The 25,889-nt window shown below is 32.3% G+C and overlaps 2 protein-coding genes across 4 annotated transcripts in view; both read right to left on the bottom strand.

Annotated features, from left to right (window-relative positions):
* Positions 1 to 6,872: 6,872 nt before the first annotated feature.
* On the bottom strand, positions 6,873 to 7,980 carry LOC18096340 (cucumber peeling cupredoxin). The gene is made up of 2 exons (XM_006386517.3): positions 7,618 to 7,980; positions 6,873 to 7,537 (listed from the first exon to the last, which is right to left on the bottom strand). Exons 1-2 carry the CDS (start codon positions 7,817 to 7,819, stop codon positions 7,074 to 7,076), a joined length of 666 nt encoding a protein of 221 aa, XP_006386579.1. The 5' UTR covers positions 7,820 to 7,980; the 3' UTR covers positions 6,873 to 7,073.
* A 1,743-nt stretch (positions 7,981 to 9,723) lies between these two features.
* Positions 9,724 to 25,889, bottom strand: part of LOC7494017 (cytochrome P450 76T24) — a 41,792-nt gene continuing 25,626 nt past the window's right edge. Inside the window, exons 2-3 of one of the 3 annotated variants that reach the window (XM_002301271.4) lie at positions 10,698 to 11,482; positions 9,724 to 10,596 (exon numbers count right to left, since the gene is read on the bottom strand). In XM_002301271.4, the coding sequence (XP_002301307.3) occupies positions 10,000 to 10,596; positions 10,698 to 11,482 (1,382 nt within the window). In that variant the 3' untranslated portion in view covers positions 9,724 to 9,999. The remainder of the gene's footprint in view (positions 10,597 to 10,697; positions 11,483 to 25,889) is intronic. The other 2 variants (XM_052450547.1, XM_052450546.1) reach the window with 2 other exon arrangements.

Here is a 25,889-nt window from a genome sequence, read left to right as displayed (position 1 = left end):
GGGGAGAGGGTCGGTAGGCCAGAGGGAGGAGGGCGACATGGCATTGATTATTTTTATTGATAACTACAATATTCAGTTTCTTGTTTGAACTGGCACTCGTTCTCCCTCCCCCATCTGTCCGTTCATTTGGGACTTTTTGGAAATATCTATTCAGATGGGGATTTTGTGGACGCGCCGTTGTGTTTTTTTTTTTTTTTTTTAATTTTCATTTAGTTTTTGTTTCTGCTAATTCGATTACTTGATTATTGTTATGCTAGTACTGTTGCTCGCTTCTCCGGTTTAAAATATTTTTTATTTTATTGTTAATATAAATACATCAAAATAATTTAAAATAAAATTTAATTTAATTTTTTTAAAATATAATTAATTAGTATGCTCAATTATTTAATTTTTTTTGCTAAAAATTAATTTTTTTTATATATGTTTTGGATCGTTTTGATACGCTGATTTCAAAAATAATTTTTTAAAAATAAAAAATATCATTTTGATGCATTTCGACACGAAAAACACTTTAAAAAACAACTGCAACCACTCTCAAACAAGCTAATTAGTATTGTGAATTAGATTTACACAGCAGTTTACGAGCTTTTAAAAATGTGAGAAGATAAGAACTTGTTTAAGATTTTATAAAATAAATTAATTTAATATGTAATAAAAAAAAACTTATTAGGAAAAGCTATATGTGTGTATTATACGAAGGAATTAAGAAAATGTAAATTTATTTTGCTTGAAAATCTATGAAAAATATTATATTTATAAGACTTTTTATGATATTACAGTTGTGTGAAACTTTCATGAGTACATTAAAATTTAACGAAACAAGCTTGAAACTAATAAATTTTAAACGAGCTGAGCTTCAGCCTCATGTTTTAGGCTTGTTTGTGACATGAGTGAGCCCAAGCCTTGCTAAAATTAGATAATTTGAGCTCAAACGCACACAAACTTGGCTGAGTCAGCTTAGTTGAAGCCTAGATGCAAAATCCAAAAACTCGTGAAAAAATTACAGTAGAATCAGTTATTAGAAGAAGCAGTAGAAGATAATACTGTTTGTTTTTGTATTTTAAAAATATTATTGAAAAAATTTAAATTGTTTTTCTTTACTTTAAAATAATTATTTTTTATATTTTTAAATTATTTTGATGTGTTAATATTAAAAATAATATTTTTTAATGTATTTCTAAGCAAAAAATACTTTAAAAAATAATTGATATCATAATATCAAACGGATTCAAAGAAAGAGCATGTGTTAGAAGTATACTTAAAGTTGCGTTTCAAAATATTTTTTATTTGAAAATTTATTAAAATAATATTATTTTTATTTTTTAAAAATTATTTTTTATATTAAAATATTAAAACGATAAAAAACACTGAAATTTTTTATATATATATAACTTTAAATTTTGACCAAACAATGTCATCAAACTGCTACTTCCTTTCAGTCGAGCCGTTCCGCCCCTTGGTGCAGAAGCTTGTCGGCCCTCTATCCTGCCGTGGAATGAATGAATTCTTTTACGTGATTGACAGACTCGGATTGGTGGGGAGAAAGGTTAGTCATTTTCTTTCTATACATAACCAAAAAAATAGAAAAGATTCTTCAAGGTCCTATAAGTGCATCATCATCAATGCCGCCAAAGCCCAATTCTGCAGAGAAAATTATGTGAAGTACTCCTGATAGGAGTGCGAACAATATAAAGCTGAAAAGCTAGCTACCTGACTGTAGTCGTAGCAGCTGTAGTCTCGTTACTTTCCCTTCTTCTTGTACTGAAGGATTTTCTCATTCTTTCCATACATTACCGCCACTGTATCTGTCTAACCAGTCTGAACTGTCCGCCCTTCTTTCTCTTTCTGTCTACGCGGTCAAGCAAGTTTCCGTACAGAGAAGAAGGCGAGCCTGTAGCACAGAAAGGGAAAGAAATGCGAGTTCTTAGTTTTAAAATAGACCAAGACGGAATGAAATCGATTGACTTGAAACAGTGTAACTACCGCCTTGCTACAAGAAGTTCCATGTTCAGCACTATAAGGCAGTTCCGCCGGAGAATCACGCTTAGCTAGCAAGGAAAATAAAATCCGAATCCAGCTTGCTTGAGACAGGGCAGGATGTTATTGATCTGACGTCCAAGTTGTTTGTATCCACGAAGGAATGGCACCCGACATTGTATCAATACTATCTCGATATGCCACCACAAATACAACTTATCCTGTCCCATCAAAGAGCTACGACTTGGTCCTGCTTTTGTGTTTGACATTGCTGTGCTTTCCCCATTTGGAATTTCTTATCGTGGTAATTACTCTTTAGCCAAAATTGATAAAGCACCAGGGTAATCTTTAAAAATAAAAAATTATGACTTGAGCTCCTCGTTATAATTATATAAAAAGAAAAAACTAATTTTTAAGGTTATAACAATGTAACCTATCTAACAAATTACTGTTGACGGCGACAATACTTTTTAAGACAAGACAAGACAAGACGGAGAGGAGAAATTGGCCATCACCGTATACTCATCGTCGGCATGTGCCGTCCTGGGAAGGAGAATTGGCCGAGATGATTCAAATGCCATTAAAAATACCATGAACTCTTTAAATTTTTTTTATTTGATTTTTAATTTTTTATATTTCATTTCACCTGGGACAAGTTAAGCCCTACCAAGAAGATAAATAAGAGAAATGAAAAAGATGAATAGTCAAATCAGATTAGTACATTGCGGTTGTATCACGATCTGGGACCTAAATTTAGCAATTGAATTATAATCTATCCAATATGATATTATCTTTTTATTTTAATTCATAAAATTTTTTTATTTGATAGTTTATTGTTTTGCATCTGAGCCTAATCAGGTGAGATAAAAATTAAAATGACAACGATTCAAATTTTTTTCTAAAACTATATTGAAATTAGAATGGAATGACCAAGCCACATATGGATTTACTTGTCAAACAGGCCATGCCGAACCAACTTCAACATAGTTGGAGTTGAAACCCAAGCCATGCAATGGACCATGACATGGAGCAAAACTAGATAAATAAAAAGTAAATGAACTATGCTAACAATTTATTTTGTTTTGATTTAGTTTTTCCTTTTCTTTTTTCAAATAAAATGTTGATACATAATTAAATAAAGATGATAAATAGCATGAGATGTAATGAATTTATGTTTTTTTTTTATCTGCATCCACCATTTTAGAATCCCGATTCAATATTTGTTCATCATTAACAATTATTTTTAGCATTTATAAATGCATTTGATGATCAATTAATTTTATTGAACACACTTATCAAGCTTTCAATGTACATTTGAGATTTTTCATCATCGTAAAAACAAAATTACTTGCACCAACATGTTTTTTTTTTTTTACGCTTGAATATAGTTGTTCCACTTTGCAGCGTAGTATGGTTACCGAAACTTAGCCACTATCTATTTATGGATGGATCTCATATATTATGCTTGAGTGGCTTATGACATATTTTATTTAATAATTTTTTCTTTATATAGTTGCATTTTACTCTTTTCTTAAATCTCATATAATATGTTTGAGTGGCTCGTGATATAGTTTAATTAATAATTGTTAGATACAACTATTTCCAAGATATAGAAACTTTTTCTACCTGCCATGATATAATTTGAGACACAAAAAATAAAATTTCAGTTCAGTTAATCGTGATAACAAATATGAAAAATTTATCAAAAGCTTGATGATTGCTTAAAAAGGTTCATAAAATAAAGCAATATTGCTTTAAAGGAGTAAGTGTGTTTTTGATGATACATTTTTTTAAAAAAAAAATTTTAATTAAAAATATATTAAAATAATATTTTTTCACATATTTTTTTTTATTTTAACAAATTAAAATATTCAAAAAATACCTCTCAAACATTAATTTCATATTTTTTTAGACAAAAAATATTTTGAAAAACAGGTCGAACCATCAAAACAACACTCCTTAGGTCATTGTGTAGGACGAAACACATGTTTGAGATTCACACTAGTTATTTGATCTGCGTTTTGCCGTGTGTCAGATAATGTTTTTAATAAAAAAATAAATATACATGCTTTTCCAACGTGTTTTTGGATATAATTTTTTTTTCAATCATAAATCAAAATGCTTATATTTGCATCTAATTAATTAAATTGATATTTGATCAAGAGATAACTAAGATTAATATATTTGATCTCATAACAATAGTCATGTACTTAGTCGTGTTTAATTTAAAATCAATCAAATATTGAAGGATGAAATTAGAAAAAAATTTCAATTAAAAAAATTTACCAATGCGAATTCAATAAAGAATGACAAATAAAAACAATTGAGATAATCCAGGTCATTTTCAAAATTAGTGAAAAATTCTATACAAAGAAAATAAAGAAAAATAACGGAGCCTAATCTTCAATTGAATAAATGATAAAGTTTGAAACTGAAAAAGCATGAACTTAGAAAAAGGAAAAAAAATCAAGATAACTTGGGCAAACTTTCTAAACTTGCGTTAATCTCTAAAACTTGCAACTCGTGAAATATTAGATCCGGACTCAATTAAGAAGCTCAATTACAAACCAATTTAATATTGAGGGATGAAACCAAAAAAGAGATCAATTTAAAAAAAATTTCAAAATGAGAAAAAATAACAATCAAAAGAATGAAGTGTCAAATTTGATAGGAAAAAAGCCCTAAGGAAAATGAAATTATATATATAAAAAATCAATTTTAAAAATTATTACAAACAAAACAAATAGAAATGAAAAAAATAGAAGGGGGTGAGATTGAAAAAGAATTTGAATTTTATAAATTATTCAAAATAAAACAAATTGTAATTAAAAGAACATGGACTAAATCATAATAAATAATAAATTGAAAGGTTGCTTTGAAATTTTAAAGGGGCAAGTGTGAAAATCGAGGGGGAAAGAGAAAAAAAAAACAAAAAGAAAAGGTCACAATGTCAAACCGGATAGTCGTTGGCCATACACACCGCCTCACCACGGAAGCGATGATGATATAATCCAAACACCAACCAGAAGGCGGTGTTCGGTCATCGGGCGACCCCGTATGCGCTGATGCGTATAACACATGCGCGAGCAAATTTGTTTTAATAATATCTATATATATTAAGTTACAAAGTTGCTATTGAACCAACCTAGTAATAACAAAAAAAAAAAAAAGTACAAATACATAAATGCCTCTGAATATAAGCTATAGAAAATTCTACTTTTTTGTGCATGCAAGTCATTTTACTGTTCTTTAAAAATGAAAAAGATGAAAAGGTCCATGCATGTATGCTTTAAAGAAACTTGAATCTAGATGTAGAATCATCATTTTATAAAAGCGAAAAAAACATGATTACCTCGTTTAAATTTGACAATGATAAATGGATCGTTGTGAAGATACCAAAATGAGTATTTCTCTCCAAAGTTATGAAAAAACTATCAATTCCCTCTAATTTTCCACTTCGGTCCTATCTTTCAATCTCACCATCTCATGACAAATTAGCATAAATTGATCTATAAAGGCTAAATAAATAAAAAATTATGAACAAGAATCCATAACAATGCAACCATTCAGCGTGAATCCTGGGTTAACTTGACTAACTAATCACCCGTGATATGAGATTGAGATAAAAATAATTAGAATTTAAAAAGAAGAACCTACTAAAAAATACCGAAGCTACATAAAAAAATGCTGAAAAAAGACCAAGATAATTAGGGTTAACTTGACTAATCCGTACTCGGGATAACCCTAAAGAGAAGAAAATATAAAAAATCACAAAGCACAAGGACCGATAATGTAATGTCAAATGATGAAATTGCCAAAAAAATCAATTATAAGAAAAAACTTCAAGGAAAAAAACTTAAGTCAATCCAAGTTAACTCGACTAATCTATTACTTGGAATATGAGATTAGGATAACCTAACAAAAATAAAAATGGAGCAAATAACAAAATTCAGGACCAAGTAACCAAAATGTCAAATGATGAATTTGAAAGAGAAAAAAAATCAATTTATAATAAAAGGATAAAAAAATAAACTCTGGTCATAAGATCACGAGTACTCTATAGAAAGACAGACACAAAGAAATAATAAAGTAAAATTTTCAATTACAAAACAATTTAAAATCTAAATAACGTGTACCAAATCTAGTATAAAAAACTAAATGAAAGAAAATAATTAAAGACTAAATTGAAAAATAAAATAAATTAAGAAAATAGTAATAAAAAGAACAATGACCCAAATTAGATTAAAAAAACCAAATAAAATAAGAAATTTAGGGACAAAGTTTTTAAAAAGATAAATAAAAAAGAATAAAAAAATAACAATAAAAAAAGAGAACCACAATGGGATAAAAAAAATACAATAAATTGATCATGGATGAAATTGAAAAACTAATAAATCAAGAAAAAGATAAAACACAAAAAATAATAATTAAAATAATGAGAAACAAATTGAATAAAAAAATTAAATTAAATTAAATTCTCAGATACAAAGTTAAAAAATATCTAAAATTAAAAAATATATAAAAAAATAAATAATAATAAAAAAAATAATAACTAAAATTGATACGAATTTTTAGAATATAAAAAAGAAAAGTGAGAAGAGGGAGGAAGAAAAAAAAAGCATTTGGAAAGTAAACTATACCTCCGCCAAACAAGTGCCACACCGTTGAAAAAAAAAATGAAGTAAAGTAATTTAATTATGCAAAGAAATGTGCTAACCAATTTATCCCCGACCAATCTTATATAATACCAAATGGATCCTTTGAAAAAAAAAAATCTATCCCTACCAGTTAGGCTGCTTTTGTTTTTTGTGGAGAAGGTAAAAAGAAAATTCAAAATACACGGTGAACTGTCGTTAAGCTATAGTAAATGAATGTCTCCTTTATGTTTTTTATAATATAATATAATATATAGTGGTTCCACAGAAGTATATGTTTATTTTTTATTTTTTACTTTCAGTTAGTACATCCAAATAATCTGTTCTCCATTGAAGAATAAGTTTATCCATGAAAAGCTCTTCCATACATTAACATCCAAACACCAGAAAATATCCCCGTTTGCCGACTCGCGTATCTAATTACGAAACAACACAAACAAGTTAAGAAAACACCACCCCTATCCCACCGTTGACTGCCAGCAAAGCAAATAAAACCGCACACGCAATCACGTGCACGCTTAACCCATTTTTAAACCCCTCATTTCCTAGCCCTTTTCCTCCGGCAGGAATAGTAATTGGAGGAGAAGCCGAGTCAGGACCGGGAGGCTCCCTGTACGGAGGAGGAGGCGGCTGATTAAGACTGGGAGGCAATCCAAGGCCGCGATTGACGTTGATCTCAAAGGCCAATCCGTACTGGCATTGAATGCCATCATTAGCATCAGAGAAGAAATAATTCGGACCTTGAATAGTCAACGGTACTGGTATGGTCAACGCTTGATCGAACACCGTGTTGCCTCCGTTGTAGACAACCGTATCGTTATCAGACGAGTGGTCGATTGAGCAGTCTTTGAATGTTGTCAGATTGTAGGTCTGGATCACTGTCTGATTGGAGCTCGTTCTGAAAACTGACATGGAAAAATAATTTAACAAACATCGACAATCGTTCACACATGCGTAATACAGATTTAAGACATTTGAAACTTACTAAGATAGTCGCCGAGATTGAAGGTTTGGGAGGCAGCCCAAGAGGAGTAGTTAGCGGCAGTGGTGTTGGTGGTGGAATTGAAGAACCAGCCGGCATTGTCGCCAACGGTGTGGTTGATGTATCTAATGGGAGGAGCCTGGGACGTGGCGGCGGTGATCAGGACGGCAATGATGGCGAGATGCAGAATGGTGGCTAGTCTCATGGCTGTTCACTGCGGTTTGGTTTGTGTAGGGTTGCAAAGTATTAATAAAGGACGCGGTGTGCACGGCGTCAACAAAGTTTAAGGGCTGAGTGAGGAGTTTGGTAGAATGGAAGGATAGTAGTGAGATTCCTTGACGCGGGGCATGTGGGTGTGGGAGACAAAGAGAGGTAATTGTGAAATATTTCTGTATATTTAATTTCAAAATTGTGCCTGATGTCAAGATTCTGAAAAGAGGAAGTGTCAGAGCAAGACGACTTTTCAAATGCTTAGTTTATTGATTATCCAACAGTTAAAAAAGAGGGTTGAAACATGATAGAATGATTTTTATGAATGAAAGAGGCAAAATTTGAGTTTTTGACCGTTCTTGAAACTTCAGGTGAGATGTTTTGGGTGGAAGAGAGATGATTGTCGCGCATTAGCTATTTTTCCGGTAAAATAAAATTCTGGTCGGCAGGTTATCAACGACAACGACAACGACAGTTAAGAATGTGAATGGTGGTGTCCTTTGCCGACCGTTAACACAAGGCAAGTCCTAAGGCCTAAGCTAAGCTAAGCAAAGCAAAGCAGGTATCCTCTTGGCCCACTTCCTGTTTTTTGGTTTAAATTGGAAAATTCAGTCGGCCAACCCGCTCATGGTCTCTGCTCCCTAGGTCCGTCCGCTCAATCCAACCATTTGTTATTGGTGATTTTCCTTCCTAACTTAAAATAAAAAGTCCAACTTTTATTCTCAATGATCTATTTTTTTTTAGCTTAAAATAAAAAAGACCATCATGTGGATTTGGTGAACCTGGCTTTCCCTTTCACTTGCTCAGGGGAGGAAGGACTCTGGAAAGAAGAAACCTGGAAAATCGAGTTACTGGCAGATAGCATTGATCCAATGATCCTTGTCTTGGGTATAGCTTTGCTCTCTTTACATGCATATACTATGAAACTAAAATACACTCTTCATCTCAATTCTCTATCGGCATCATCTAATGCATGCATTTGATAGCAGAGGAATTCTAATTTCCAAACTTGAAATGGGTTTATAAACTAAACAACAGGCTGAAAATTGCATGGGAATCTCATACACACATTACTCATGATTTTTTCAACTAATTAATTCCTAATGCAGATAGAGCAAGGGAAGTTCATATGCTTGTATTGTGGGGAGGATATCGAGTGGATCCGTAAATTCACTGCGACTGCAAAAGCAATTGCGAAAGATGCCAGAATATAGTTAGAAATGCTCTGTGTAGGGAAGAGAAACCCCAAGGAGAAAACCCAAAAGAATAACGGTGTTATTGTGAACAAGAACGACTCTTGTATTGGAAATACAAAAATTCACATAATTTTACTTTTCCAAGCTAAATTGGATGAGATCGGGGATAAAATTATAAGAAATTAAAAATTTAAAAGTCAATTGAGGATCAAATTGAAAAGGTTCAAAATTAAAGACCACTTTGTAAAAAGAAAATAATTTTAAGGGTCCAAACAAATAAGGTTAAGGGTGAAATTGCAAGGAATTCAAAAAATTAGAGCTGATTAGGGGTTCCACTGCAAAATTCTAAAAGTTTAGATACCAAATTAAAAAAATAATATAACTTCACTATTCAATGTTTTCTTCCCATTAAAACAAGAGAAAAAGATGACCAAATTTTCACTTTTCAGCTCTAATTTCTTCTCCATCCCTTCACCATATAATAAGATTTTTTTTATGAAAAAGATAAATACAAATATATATATATATATAAAAAGAAAATAAAAGTTAAGATACATAAAAATTAATAAAAATATTTTTTTATTTAATTTCTTTTTATTCTTTTATCTATCTTTTTTCTCAAAATAGATCACATAAACTAAACATCATAAAATTTCCAATAAACAACTTAGATTCCAACAAAAACTTTTAAAATCCTTCAAAATAAAAAACCCAACCTCATGAATTATCATCCAATTAACAACGCATAACCCACAAATAGAGCCTTTACTACAATCAATACGATCGACATCTAAAACCACCAATCTACATTAAATCTAAAATTTGGACAGCTCTGTTTTTTATTTTTTATTTCTAATTTCGGGAAACAGTTCTCCCGGTTAGTTACAAGGCGTACCCTGTCCAAATCCAGCAATGGGAATAGAACGTAATATCTCATACCTCGTCCCAGAGGCCATGGTAACATTGCAGAGAAATAAGTTCACGTCTTCATGGGTATTGCCCGGAGAGGCTCACTCTTATGTAATGTAAGCCCAAACGTTTCACTCATGTCTATATCCTCTGGTGTCAAGTCATCAGCAATCTTCCAATCAAAAGAGTGGATGAGAGATGCCAACGTCAAATGCACCATCTTGTGTGCCAGAGGCAATCCAGGGCAAATCCTTCTTCCTGCTCCAAATGGAATTAGCTCAAAATCTCTTCCTTTCACGTCAGCTTGGCATTCTAAGAACCTTTCAGGCTTGAACGAATTAGGATCTGGCCATATGGCTGGATCTCTTCCTATTGCCCAAATATTGATTAGTATTTGTGCATTTTTGGGCACTGTGAAGCCTTGCATCTCTACTTCGGATACGGCTCTACGGGGCAGCAGGAGTGGTGCTGGTGGGTGCAGCCGAAATGTCTCTTTGACTATTGCTTGAAGGTAAGGACACTTGGAGATGTCTGATTCTTGAACTGGTCCTTCGATTTCTTGGAGCTCATTTTTGGCTTTGACCATTTTATCAGGGTTCAGTAATAACTCTGTCATTGCCCACTCCACTGTGCTTGAGGTAGTGTCAGTGCCCGCATTGAAAAAATCCTGATGTAAACACGTAAGACAATTAATTTCTGAACTGAAGGTTAGTGTGCAGAAAAACATGGTCATAATTATCAATTAGATAATCTAATCTCAATACTTACCAGAAGCAAAATCTGTACGTCAGTGGAGCTCAACTCAGTATTGTTTTCTTTGGCTAGAATCAGCAGGGCATCAAGTACATCATGGCTTGCCTTGGATGCAACCGAAGAAGAACGTAGTCGTGTCCTCTCGTTGATGATGCTATCAAAAATTTGAGTTAATCTTTTCAAATAATTATTCGTCTTTCGTCTTATACCTTGTGGATCTACTAATCGAAGTATTGGGAAATAGTCGGCAATATTTGGCTTGCCAATTTGTTCCATGACACCCACCACAAGATCGCTGAACTCTTGAGACAAATCAGAATTGTAATTGGTTACATCAAGAGAGAAGAAGGTGTTTGAAATTAAATTAAGGACAGTTGTGAAAACAGATCTACCAACGTCGACAGCATGTCCATTGTTACAGTTTTCATGAACATATTCTAGCAATTCTTGAACCTTTTTTCCACGGAGGGCTCGGCTGGCATCTAGCCTTTGCGAAGTGAACATTTGTGTGGCAGTGAGTTTTCTGAGAAATTTCCAATGAGTCGACGCAGGCAACCATATCATTGAATTTTTGTGGTGTACACGAAGAGCATCTGGGACTGTTCTGCTGGACAAGGCTTGGTCATGTTTCTGTAATGCTTCTTTGGCAATATTCGGAGAGGAGATGACTATTGTGGTTATCCTACCAAGCTTGAGGGTCATTAAAGGTCCATAAGTTTGTGAGAGGTTAGCAAGTGTTCGGTGGGGCTTGTCACCGAGGGCTAATATGTTTCCAATTATCGGCAATTGGCGAGGGCCAGGTGGGAGGACGGTGCAACCGGACTTCCGGCGAAGTAGAATGGATGCGATGGGCACGTGTAGACATGCCCAAGTAAAAGAAATTAGTAGCACAAAAAAAAGGTACTCCATTGGTTGATATTTTCTTATGGCCTCTCTTTATCTACTCTCTACAATGTGCTAGAGGCATGCATATATAGGTTTTTTTTATTTTGAGTTTGAAATGGATTTATTAAAAACTTTAGGATGTTTTTGAGGTAAATATAAATTCAAAATTAAAATTTTAAAATTCAAAAAATTTATACAACGACTTTTCAACCATTCAGAGGTAGTTGAAAAGTCAAAAAAATATTGGACAAATAATAGCGTGTGAGTTTGACCTCTTATAGAAATCCACTAGTGTGGGTGACCTGCGCTACGCAGCGGGTTAATTTTTTTTTACCATAAAAAATATAAAAGAACATTAATATTCAAGAGCGTTAAGTCTATTTGCAAAGCTAAACCTAAGAGCCTTGAGTTTGGCTGCAACGTCTTATCCAAGAGTAATATTTATAATATTAATTATAATACCAATAGTAATATTTATAATATAAATAATAATATTTATAATATTAATAATAATATTAAACTTGTCTGACTCAAGTTTTTATAATTTTTTATTTATTGAAATCAAATTTATGGTTTTTCTTCAATAATAATAATATTTTTTTAAAAAATATTATTAATGATAATGATAATGATAACAATAATAATAACAATAAGAATAATAAGAATAATACTAATGATTATAAACTTGGGTCTGGTGCCCCAGCCAGAGACTCTAGTTTCTGAGGTCTGGTTCCCCTAATAATAATAATAATAATAATAATATTAAATTTGCATGACTCAAGTTCTTATAATTTTTAATCACTTCAAATTAAAATTATGGTTTTTTTTTCAATAGTAATATTTTTTTTTTCAAATTTAATAATAATAAAATTAATAACAATATTAAGAATAAGAATAACACTAATAATCATAATAATAATAATAAGAATAATGTATTTTATTTTTTTCTATTTTTAATAAAAAAATCTCTTTAAATCAATTTATTAATATAACATTTAAATGGTTATCCAATTTTGTCATTGTTTTAAAGAAGATTAGGGTTTTTTCTATGATGATATTGTCAATTGCTTTATAAATAATTATGTATTATCCTATATGAAATATTTTTAAAATAATTTACTCGTTGATATTTAATAAGGATAAAATAATTATTTTTTTTTATTTTTTTTATTTTCTTAGATTTATTGTTCTTAAATCTTTTTCATATAGGTAGTAAAAATAATATATTCAATTTTTTTAAAATCAAACTAGCTTTCACAATCATAATAAATTTTTATTTTAAACATAATACTTTTCATTAAAAAAAGCACGTTTTCATTATAGTTTTTGAAAAAATTCATTCTATTTTTTTCTTTTAAATTAAATTTGATTCTTAATTTTTAATTAAATTAATTTTTTGACATCAGAAATAAATAGGATGTAGCACGTGAACCAAAACAAATTTTAAGCTTGAAACCATGTGAACATAACATGAGATAATGAACTTCTCAATTTGATAATTATTCAAGGACAAAAAATAATTACCAGACCAAGCTGTGAAATCATCGATCAATATTGAATATGTACTATCACTAATATCGACCGGATCCTTGGATGAAATGACACGTCTACCCTTCCTTAGGGAAACAATTAGCAATGGAATCCGCCTCCAATGCAGGCAGAGGCATGCATATCAATATACATGCTCTTCACGTTTCTGCATCAGTATAAATGTTCTTCACGTTTTTAAGAAAACATTTACCATTATTAAAAAAATAAACTAAACTTCTATGATATCATATGATTTTTCGTTTTGAATAAAACTGTCTCTTTTAATTATCCACGCATGTTTAAAATTTATTCATCCATTATTTTCTCTTAGGTACTTGATCAAATGTTATTTCAACTCTCTTAGTTAATAAAAAACTTCTCCAGCTTGATTGATTTTTTTTTAATTTATGGTTGGAATATTCCAAGTGAAGTGGTAAATGAATGAAGAGGTGACTAGGAGATTCATGCTTTTATTGCGAAAAGCGCATCTTGATTTCTGAAAGGTGAGGTAGTCATGCTGAAATAGAAAATCTCTTGTGGTTACTTTGTCTTAGACAAGGAGCTAAAGGAAAAGTTGTATTTTTAGTGGGGTTAACTTTATCTAAACAGAAGATTGGAATGGTTTGGCACCACCGTAGAGCAGCTAGTCCATCATTTTGGAGTAAGATTTTACACTGAAGAGGCCATCGTTGTTGAGAGTCCGGATTTTCTTATCCAGCTTACGGTAGAACAAAGGTTTGGAATCCAGCAAGGATGATAGAAGTGATAATTATTCTTGTTCAAAATGAAATAGAGGTTTGCGCCATTGCAGGGACTAGAGCCAGATTCTATTGCTTTATCTACCCATGTCAGCCACCAAAGCAGATTTAGAGGAAGCAAAAGATAAAGCCTGGGGAAGGTTGTTTTAAGAGGGTAGTTACTAATCTAGTTGTCTAACCAAAAGGATGTTAAACTGCCATTCCCCACCATGAATTTGCAATGATTCATGAAGACGTGGAGAACATCGGTTTGAACAATGGACATGATATCCTTCCAGATCTTGGAGGGTTAGTTGCAGAAAATCAAGATCCCATTCTTATAAGCTGGATTGTACATCAAAGAGATAATCATTTTTCATAAACTTATACCTAGGGAAGAGAGTCTCCAAATCCATTTTAGCTGCAGGACTCTGTTTTTTGATATAAAAGAGCCTACACCGAGGCCTCCTTGTTTCTTATTGCGCATCACTAGTCTCCATTGGATCTTGCAGAAAGATCTCTGCTTGGTACATCCGCACCACAAGAAACGTCTTTGGATGGATAAAAAAAGCCTGCCTACCCTTTTCAGCATCTTGAATACAAACATAAAATATATAGGCAGGGACTTAAGGACACTTTTAATGAGACAAAGACGTCCAACCATGCTTAATAATCTCTCTTTCCACACATGAAGCCTTTTACAAAACTTCTCTATCACTGGCTTCCATGTGGATATACGAGATAGATTGGCTCTTAGTGGCATGCAGAGATATTTGCTTGGAAGGGAGTCTGATCTGCAAAAAATAGACGTACCCAAACACAAGCACAAGTGATCAACGACATTGATAAGCCTGAACTCAGAGCAAACAATCTGAGAATTCTTTTGACTTGAACTAACTGATCAATATCTGCCGGGATGAATATTAGCGTGTCATCTGCATATTACAAGTGGATGAGGAAAATTTCTGATACGAACTGCAACCCTTTGAGAATGTTCCCCCTAGATGCCTTTTGAAAAAGGACCGAGAGGCCCTAAGCAACTATGTCAAACAGAAAGGGGGAAATCGGATCTCCTTGACGCAACCCTCGCCGAACAAGGAATTCTTTTGAAGGAGATCCATTGATGAGAACAGAGAGTTTGGATGAAGAAAGACGTTCATAAATCATGCTTCTCCATTTTCTGCCAAACCCTATATAACCCATGATATCTTCTAGGTAATCCCAAAAGACTAGGCCGAAGGCTTTATGGAAATAATTATTTTTTAATAGAGAGACAAATCAGGAAAAAAACATCGCAGAACACATTAATTAAGAGTAATTAGTCCAAATAATACGATTAATCCTCGAATAGATTGTCCATACAAAGTGAATTATTGGTAGAAAATTGAAGCATATCATTTCAATGTTCCAAAGCCAATTGAGGGAAAGAAGAGTGTGTGTGTATTAGCACACCTCACAATGCAATGCATTGTGGACTCGCCTGTTCATTTGAACAATCGAGTTTTTTTTTTTGTTGATCAAGCTTTTGAAACTTACAATTCAATCCTCATAGGTTATATTACCATTTTTTTTTACATTGTTTTTTGTTTTCCAGTATTCGAAGATTTGTTGGTTGTTGGTTTTGTAAAATCACATTTTATTCCAGGTTTTAGATAGGAATTAAAAAAAAGATAACATTTGACAAAGAACAATAAGACATGCCCCATTTAGATCTTTGCATGAAAACTTTCAATTTAATCCCTGAAGTTTTTTTTTATCTTCTTATCCCTATTATTTTTGTGATTCATGTTTCGATGCCAAACTTCATTTTTTTTTTCATGTTTTGGTTCATGGATATAGAGAGAGAAGAGAAAAGGTTATAAAAAAAAATCTAGGAGAGAGAAAGTGCGTGGTTAAAAATATTTTGGCTACTAAAAAGGCTGATATTTGTATTAATGAGTTCATATTATCGAGAAAAGTTTAATGTTTTTCTAAAACCATTCCAAAAAAAGAGTCTATTAATTCTTTTTTATTAAGTTGATTTTTACTTTTTTGAACTGATTGGAGAGTTTTTGGGGTTCTAATGAGTTTATTAAACTTTTATAGTGTTTTCAAGTGAAAATGAGGAGGAAAATAGGTTTGGATGGGTAAAAAACTCGAACCATGTTTTTGTGATGACCAAAGGTGATTGGAAAACAGTCCAGTAGATAACCAGTCGCTTGTTTAGAAAGAAAGAAAAAAGTAAAGTGGAAAACTCCAAAACAAATATTCCAAACATGGGAGATGTAGCTGGACTAGCAAAAACTAAGGGTTCTGAGTAGTCTTATGGAGACTTGTCATAACTAGGTAGGTATTTTTCATAAACAAACTATATGTATGGCTTAACAAATGCTTTTAAAGATCAGTGGCTCAAGAGGAGGTTTGGTCATGCCATACTGGTATAGTGGCTAAAAGAGATCATATCTTTTGATCCTACTATTGGATCATGCTCAAATTTTTATCGGTTCATCCACTACACAATTTTCCTCAAATTAGGCTTTAAAGATTTTGTTTTTATTCAGTTTTGCTATTTTTTTTTCTAAATGTTATATTTATTAGCTATCTTTATTTTTTTATTTCAGGATTTTGATTTTCTCTACCTTATTAAGGTCAGTTTTTGGCCAGTATAAAGACATGTAAGCCTCCTAAAGAGGCATAAACCATCAAATTAATATTTTAGAAATATAAAAAAAGGATTTTAGGGTTATTTGTGTTTTAACCCTATTTCAACCAATTTTCTATTTTATATGCTTGTTGTTATCCTTGTCGTGCTTTTGCCTGCATTAGTTGGTATTATAGCCCAATGATTCTAGGTTATTGTTTGCTATATGTTGCAATCTTAGGTCATTTTTGCTTAATATATGCTGCTAAACAACCATAATGGGAAGACGACGAAGAGTGAGACATGGTCTGATAGGAAGGGATTAAAAGGTTCTTCTCGGGAGAAGTTTAGAAGCTCATGATAGAAGACATGTAGAGATAGATTTTAGAATTAACTTGTTAGTTAAAACAAAGAGACATATAGAAACAAGGACATGAAGAAAGTGACCATGAATCCTTATGTAGTATCATAAACCCATTCCAATTGCAAGAGTATAGGAAACAACCTTTTGATCTTGAAAGGAACTAGAGATTTCTGAATATTTATATTAAAATCTCTGAATTTGATAGAACTTTATAAGCAGTAGAGTTCATAAATTTATTGAATGAGATGGAACAATTTTTTTTAATACAAAGAGGTTCCGAACAGATGTGAATAAAATTAATTGTGATTACATTGAAGGATCGAGCTTCTCCTTGATGGGAACAATTAAAGAGGACATGTAAGATATAATAAAAGTTGAGAATCAATGATTAAGAAAAGATGAAGAAGACGAGGGGTTGGGAAAAGATGATTAAGATTCTGATTCTTTCTACCTTTTTATTGCAGTTTTAGGCTTATGTAAAGACTTGCAAACCTTTTATAATGGAGGAAAGAACTTATCAGATTAATATTTTGGAAATAAAAATAAGATTTTATGGTTCTTTTTGTTTTAACCCTACTTCAGCTAACTCTCTTTTTTGGTGCTTGCTGCTATTCTTATCGTGCTACCGCCTGTATCAGCAAGCTTGGCCTTCCAGGCGTAGATGTGTTTGGGCTCTTTATTGGTCAGTCATGTGCGTGGGGCTGCCTCTCTTTCTTTTCCTTTTCTTTTCATTAATTTTTTCTACTTAAATATTGATTAATACCCTCTCTTTTATTTTTTAAATTGTTTTTCTTAACTCTTTTTTTTAATAGTTACTGATATTTTAAAATGATTTTTTTTAATTTCATAATGCTTTAAAGAAATTATTATATTTTATTTCTAATTTTTTTCCTCTTATATTTTATATAAATGAGTTATATTTTAATATCGTAATTATAAAATCAAAATCTGTTTTCTTTTATTAACAACATGAATTAGCCTCTAACATAAAATAAATCAAAACATGTAAAATAAAACATTTATATTTATATTTACATTTATCTTTTGTTTTTACTAAAGAAAATAGCTTTATCACCTTTTTTATTTATTTTTAATTTATTTTATCAAGCATAAGCAATATTTTTTTATTTGTCAACTAAAAAGAATTATGATGCTTGAAAACATATTTATAGCATAGTCACTTCATTTTATTGAGTTAGAAATTAACTTGAAATCTTAAATCTAGCTTAGCATGGCTTTCATTTATTTTTTTTAATGTTATTTGATTAATCATAAAGAATATCGTTTTGTTTTTTAATTAAAAAAATTATGATACTTAAAAAACACTTTCATATCAGAGATGCTTTCTTTCATGCACACACACCGTGTACCACCCAAACGAATCAATTTGTTTTCCAGAAAAGGCTGTCGGGGGTGAACTTGCACATTACCCCAATTAATTGACAAGCAGAACCCGGAAAAATCTGTCCCTTCTCTTTTCTTTTATTTTTTCAACAGAGTCAAGTCTCTCCTTTTCTAATTGTTTTTAAAATTTTTAAATGTATTAAAAGGGAATTCAAAACATTTAAAAAAAACCCAGAATTTATACAAGTTTAAAATCATAATTATATAAAATAAAAATTTATGATAAATTTCAACAGAAATATAATAATAAAATTTTAGTATGCATACTAAATATATATTCAAATTTATAATTAATATCAAATTAAAGTCCTTATATGCATTCCAATAATAAAAATATTTATTTTTAAATTAAACATAAATTTTTTTTTACTTATTGAAGCATTTTAAAATAATAAAATTTTTGTTGTTGTTAAAGATGAATTATTTGTCTTTAAAATTAATTGATACTCACTCTATAGAACTAAAATATTTACAATATGTCTTCTAAGATTTCAATAACATCACTTTAATTTAGATGCACTTTTAAATAATATCTTTTAATAAAAGTAAAATGACTCAATTATATCTCAACAAAGTAAACGTTAGGTGTAGATTTGGGATGATATCCAAAGCATGAAAAAAGAAGAAAAACACTAAAAATAAGATGAAAAAAAATGTAAAAATTAAAAAAAAGAACTTGTTCAAGACTTTTCCTTCACCTCTATTTTTATAATGAATTTTTGAAGATAAAAAATTGAAAAACTAATTTTGATAATAATCAAAATTAATTCTCATCATTGTAGATAAAATAATGGGCTATAATTCTTAATGAATCAAGCCCAAGTTTAAAGCAACTTCCACTTTTTTATTAGTCATTATAAATAATGAATTAAATCTAAAAATAAAGATGATTGCTGTTGGCAGGATATCAACGACAACAACAGTTAAGAACGTGAATGGTGTCCTTTGCCGACTGTTAACACAAGGCAAGTCCTAAGGCCTAAGCAAAGCAGGTATCCTCTTGGCCCACTTCCTGTTTTCCTATTTTTCTTAAAACAGTAAAGGAACTCTATCAATCTGATTAGAACTCTGACAATATCATGTTCCTGTTGCTGATTTGTGCCCACAAGTTTAATGGAAGAGTGGAAGTTGGCCTCAAATGCTGAGTCCTTCTACCTTGTTGCTTCCTGCTGGTCTTCATCGACAATCCAAGCCACGTGATATTCATGAAAAGTAGCCATATGTTCCACGATTTTCGTCAATTTTCAATGTCTTATTTTGACAAGGCACGGAAGAATTTACCTAATCAATGCCATTGACAATTGTAAAAGGGATAGATGACATTAACAATATCAATTCCACCCAACATTTTCTAACGATTATTATGGTTAAATATACATCCTTGTGCAGGTTTGTAGCTCTCCAAATGGCCATGGTAGCCTTGCCGAATGCAGAGTAAGTTCACACTTCGATAGGGATAGCCTGGAGAGGTCTTGGACCCACAAGGGAAAGTAGTCAACCCCAACACTCTTCATCTCAATTCTCTATCGACATCATCTAATGCATACATTTGACAGCAGAGGAATTCAAATTTCCAAACTTGAAACGGGTTTATAAACTAAACAACAAGCTGAAAGGTGCATAGGAATCTCATACACACATTACTCATGAAGTTTTCAACTAATTAATTCCTAATGCAGATAGAGCAAGGGAAGTTCATATGCTTGTATGGTAGGGAGGATATCGAGTGGATCCGTAAATTCACTGCGACTGCAAAAGCAGTTGCGAAAGATGCCAGAATACAGTTAGAAATGCTCTATGTAGGGAAGAGCAGCCCCAGGAAGGAAGCTCGGAAGATTAACGATGTTATTGCGAACAAGAACCGACTCCTGTATTGGAAACACAAAAATTCACTTTAAAATTGTATTAGAGATAGTTTAATTTTTCCAAGCTTAATTGGATGAGATCAGGGATAAAATTGCAAGAAATTAGAAGTTTGAAGGTCAATTGAGGGTAAAATTGAAGAGTTTCAAAATCAAGGATCACTTTATAAAAAGAGCATAAATTTAAGGGTTCAATCAAATAAGGTCAAGGGTGGAATTGTAAGGAATCTAAAAAATTAGGGCTGATTGGGAGTTCCACTGGAAAGTTCTAAAGGCTTAGGGACCAAATTAAAAAAATAATATAATTTCACTATTCATTGTTTTCTTCCTATTAAAACAAGAGAAAAAGATGATCGAGTTCTCGCTTTTCAGCTCTAATTTTTATCCCACTCCTTCACCATGTAAAGATATCAAAGACTCTAATCCTCCAAAGTGTCAAAAGATTAGAGAATGATATTGTTAGAATGCTGTTAGTATTGTTTGTCGGTTAAGAGAATTAGTTAGCATTGTTTCAGTGCAAATAAAGAGAGAATAGATAACCTTTCTACGATAACATATATAAACATATGTCAGATAAGAGAACTGTAATCAATTAATAAAAGAATTAGTGCTAAAGTTGTTCTTCTTCTTCTTCTCTATTTAACAGAATCACTCTCTGCTTTTCTTCAACTCTATTCCTGTTCTGTGTAAATCTTACTGTCCTCACACACCATACCAGACAAAGTTTATGTCAACTTATACCCTGGTATTATTTGTACTTCACTCTTAGCCAAAATTCCAGCTTTAAAGTCACTATAAACAACTCCAGATTCTCTCTCAAAAACAGACCCAACACTGTCTTGACTGCAAAAATAGCCTCGGTCCTCCTTTTTTGAGTTGCACAGCAGGACAAACATTTATCCTTAGCTTCAGAATGAGACATATTCTCCAACATTAAGGGTCGATATTTCATTAATTCATAAGTCCCAGAGCCTCCCCATTGATCCTATAAAAGCAACACAAAACCTTAACCCAAGCAGCCTGGACAGAGATGAACACTCCCTTAACAGACCTCCCAGACATGAAAACTCCAATCAAAACACCTTAAAACAGACCCCAAATCATATAAAGCCTTAACCACTAAAACACCATTTAAGCAACCATTTTCCATACCAGAATATTCCATTTCCAAGTCACCCCAAGACAACCCTAAAATCATCTCAAAACAGCCCTTACAAGCAGTGGAAGTAGCAACCAACTGTGAAGAAAAAATAAGAGTAGACATCAAAATTCAACATAGCAGAATTCCCTCTACAAAGATCTATTTATGACACTACTCTACAGAGATCTATTTATGACACTACTAGTGGGGAATCTAAGAAAGGATGTAGTAGTTTCAGACGTTGTAAAACTTTCTCCTACTAGTAGCATCACTAAAATGCATTAGTAGGGGAGAAAAGACATACCTAGGCTGAAAAACAAGAGCATACATTGAACTTCAACGTAGCAGAGCTTCCTTTACAGAGATCTGTTTGTGGATATGCTAGTGGGGTGTCAAAGAGGGTATATAGTAGTTTCAAACATTTTAAAATTATCTCCCGCTAGTATCATCATTAAAACACAGCAATAGAGAGAAGGGACAGATCTGGACTGAAAAACAAGAAGAAGACTGAAACTTTAATAGAGCGGAGCTCCGTCTACAGGTGTCTGTTTGTTGCACCGTTAGTGAGGAATCAAAGAGGAGATAAAGGAGTTTTAAATTCACTAGGTGCTCCTCCTTTACCAGAAACAGCGCATGTTTCCATGTTTTGGCAGTGGTGGTGCGTGGTTCCACGCGCTGCCAAGAATACCTAGCAGCCTTGGAAGGTTTCCAATGGTTCCTAGACAACCACAACAACCTTGGAAGGTCGATTCCACCCCAAACCATTTATTTGATAAATTGTTAGTTTCTGGGATAAAATATTCATTGTGCATATGGTTTTGGGAATGTTCGATGATGATTTAGGATTGATTGAGCTGTTAGGACAAAAATTATCAATTTGTTTTTTTTAGTATGGCCAAGTATCTCTTAAAAAAATCATGTTTTCATTTTAACTCAAAAAAGAAATCCAAAATTCATTATTTAAAAAAATATATGTTTTTTTATTTGTGTGTATACAACCAAATTCAAAAACATTTCCATGCATATTTTATTAAAAAAATTGCATTTTTATCATGTTTTAAAAATAAAAAATGGATATCATAACCAGATTATGATTATCTATTAGGATTTGACCAAAATTTCAAAAATATCACTAAAATTAATTTGTTTAATTAATATTCAGGGTATGAATTTTACAACGTAATGCATACACTCGGTATTAAATTAAATGAATTAAAAAAATAAATATTAGGAATTAGCTATAGACTTTATTATTTGAGAGTATAAAATTACACTGTAAAGTATATCTTCAGTTATTAAGGATACAAATTAGAAAATAAATGTGATGCTAAGATTTGGGCCTTAGAACATTTAAGATTTAACTCGATAAGACACAGACTTCCTCACGAAAAGAGATTTTCCTTGAATCTTAGAAAATACAAACGAATATAAACACGACCTAGCAAAAGGACCAATCAATAATGCAACTTACCATAGGTATGGTTCACTGGGGGTAATATGTTTTTCCCTTGCACAATTAGTCCCTTTACCCAAACTCTCGCAGACCATTAAGTTTTCTAGTGACCATGATACAAGGTGGCGACTCCTTGAAAATCATAATTTTATAATTAATCCTAAAACCCTTCAATCTAGCAGAAAAACCCATCATTTGACGTCGTGCACATCACGACACTAACCAGTCATGACAATTACTAGCAATAGTGGTCGATTTATTCTATAAGGAAGATTAAAGAGTTGCCACTAAAGTAAGATTTAACTTTTGGAGAAGAAAACTTGGATAGCCAACCACCAAGAGCTTCAATGTATACCTTCAGTATAGATATATAAATAGTGCAACAAAAAATGCCCTTACCATTTACCAAGAACTTTTTATTTGGATTTCTGATTTTCACACGTGATTGTAAGTTAGTTATGTAGTTATAGTCATCTGGGAAGTTAGTTGACAATTAGTTTTTTTAGTTAATGGGTAGTTAGTTGAAATGGAATTGTATAAAGGAAGAATTGTAAGAAACATGATGATCAAGTAATAAAAGATTGTCATTATTTCTGTAGCTTTATAGTTTTCTCTCTCCTTATTTCTTTCTTTTTTATTCTTCAACCTCCATTCTTAAATACATTATTTCATCATTTAATAGTAGACAACGGTGGAAAACAACAAAGTAAGAGCATTGGAAGGACATAGTCGAATAACTGATGAAAAAATACAAGAAATTCATCAGGAATTGCAAGGAATTAAGGTTGATATTCAAAAGCAACGGATACGGTAGAACAAGAATTTTTATAAGAAATATTGTGCAAGACTCCTATTTTGACACTACCAAATTTTAAATATGCATTTGTGTTGGAAATTGATGCATGCTTAATTGGACTTGGAGCAATCCTCATCAAGAAAGGATGACCACTAGCCTTTTTTAGCAAAAAATGGCGCAATATTGATGGCTGTGGACAAATGGATGGATTATTTGGAAAATGATCAGTTCATCATCTAAACTAACCATGAGAGTTTAAAATATTTGATGGAATAGAAAATCTATATTCAGTTGCAAAAGAAAGGGCTGACTAAATTACTGAGGTTGAGGTATCAAATTCTGTTTAGAAAAGGAAAAGAGAATGTTGTGGCTGATGTTTTATCCATATCTATTGGAGGAAAAAAAATTATAAGCTATGGATGGGGAGGTTGACAAGGATTCTAGAATTCTAAGGGCAATCTCAGCACTAATACCAGCATGGTATGAAGAGGTCAAAGAATCTTATGGAAATGATCAATAATTGTAGAGGATTATGTCTGACAAGATGTTGAATAATCATAATTGGTTAGACTATATATTCACAGAAGGCGTATCAAGGTATAAGCATAGGATAGTGATTGGGAAGAGAATTTAATGGAAAGAATGGTTAATGCTGCACATTATTTGTATATTGGAGGGCATGCTGGCATATAAAATTCTTATGAAAGACTGAGAACTATGTTCTATTGGCCTTCCATGAAAACTCTAGTTAAAAAGAACGTGAATAAGTGTGTTATATGTAATCAAGCTAAACTAGAATGGGTAGCCTATCCTGGACTTCTGCAGCCTTTACCACCTCTAGAAGGCACATGAAGAAACATTGCAATGGATTTTATAGAGGGATTTCCATAATCACAAAGGAAGGTTACCATATTGGTGATCATTGACAAATTCATCAAGCATGGGCATTTATTACTCTTAAACATCCTTTCACAGCTCAGGATGTTACTCAACTATTTTTGGATCATTTCTATAAGTTCCATGGATTATTAACTTTTATTGTTATTGATAGAGATATGATTTTCACAAGTTTATTTTGTAAAGAATTGTTTATACTACCAGGGGTCAAGCTGCTAATAAGCTTCTCTTATCATCCTCAAACTAATGGCCAATCTGAGCAAGTCAATCAGTGTTTGAAGATTTACTTGAGATACATGACTATGCATAATCCTAAGAAATGAATTTATTGGCTATGATTAGCTTAACGGTGGTGCAATTTATGTTATCATTATTCTATAAGGATGAGTCCATTAATCAAAGCCTTGTATGGCTATCATCCTCCCAGAAGAGAGCTAATTGCACAAGAAGTTACTGTAGTAGCTGTTATGAAAGATATGACTCAACAAAGATTCGACATGGATCAAGTGTTAAAGACTCAGCTTGAGGCAGCCAAACATAGAATGAAACAGATCACAGACAAAAACAGGTTCGAAAGGGAATTTCAACTAAGAGACCAAGTATTTCTTAAGCTACAACCTTATAGACAAACAGGTGTAGCTTTAAGGAGCATCAAGCTGAATCCCAGGTTTCATAGCCCTTTTATAATTATACAAAAGGTTGGGCCAATAGCCTACAAGCTATAATTGCCAGTGTTTCGTGTCTCATTTCTTAAGAAAAAGGTGGGAGGTAGTGCTGTAGTGGCTATAGAATTACCAAGGATGGATGAGCATGGTCGTTTCAAGGTGCAACTAGTGGCAATTTTGGATAGAAAAATCATGAAGACGGGTAATAAAGATGTGGTAATGGGACTGGTCAAATGGTTCCATCTGTTTCAAGAGGATGCAACAGGGGAAGGTTCGAAAGAATTGAATGAGCAATTTCTAGATTTTAGCACGAATTCTTGTATTGAAGACAGAAAGCTAGAACTAGCGGCAACAACTAATGCAGTTAGTTATTTGGATTTTTTATTTTCACACGTGATTGTTAGTTAGTTAGGTGGCTATAGTCAGTTGGGAAGTTAGTTTTGTTAAGGACATTCCACCACCACCATCAACAAAGCCTCCACCACCACCACTAGCTGGTGATTTTCTTCATGGTCTCACATTCAAAGTGGGTTTTTAATGTCATGTTTATGTACAAACTGCTCTTTTAAATGGGGGTTTCAGGTGATGCTATGCTTCTATTTGATGAAATGCCTGAGATAAATTTAGTTACTTGGAAACAGTAGGGCCCTCAGAAACACAACCTTCCTTCTGTTATTCTCATCCAAAAGCACCAGCCTTTCGTTATTACTGCTCATTATTTTTTCAAATTTCAATCCGAAATCACTACTCAAATCAAACCCTTTTCCTAAAGCCTTGATTGCCCTCACCTGCATAGGCTGCTCTTCCCAGTGCTTTTCCTTTTCTAGAAGCCAGTTGAACCTTAAAAAGAAAA

This window comes from Populus trichocarpa, chromosome 2, assembly GCF_000002775.5.
Source record: "Populus trichocarpa isolate Nisqually-1 chromosome 2, P.trichocarpa_v4.1, whole genome shotgun sequence".
Lineage (NCBI taxonomy): Eukaryota > Viridiplantae > Streptophyta > Magnoliopsida > Malpighiales > Salicaceae > Populus > Populus trichocarpa.
Note: the sequence above shows the minus strand (reverse complement) of the source record. Positions and strands in the feature narration are given on the sequence as shown.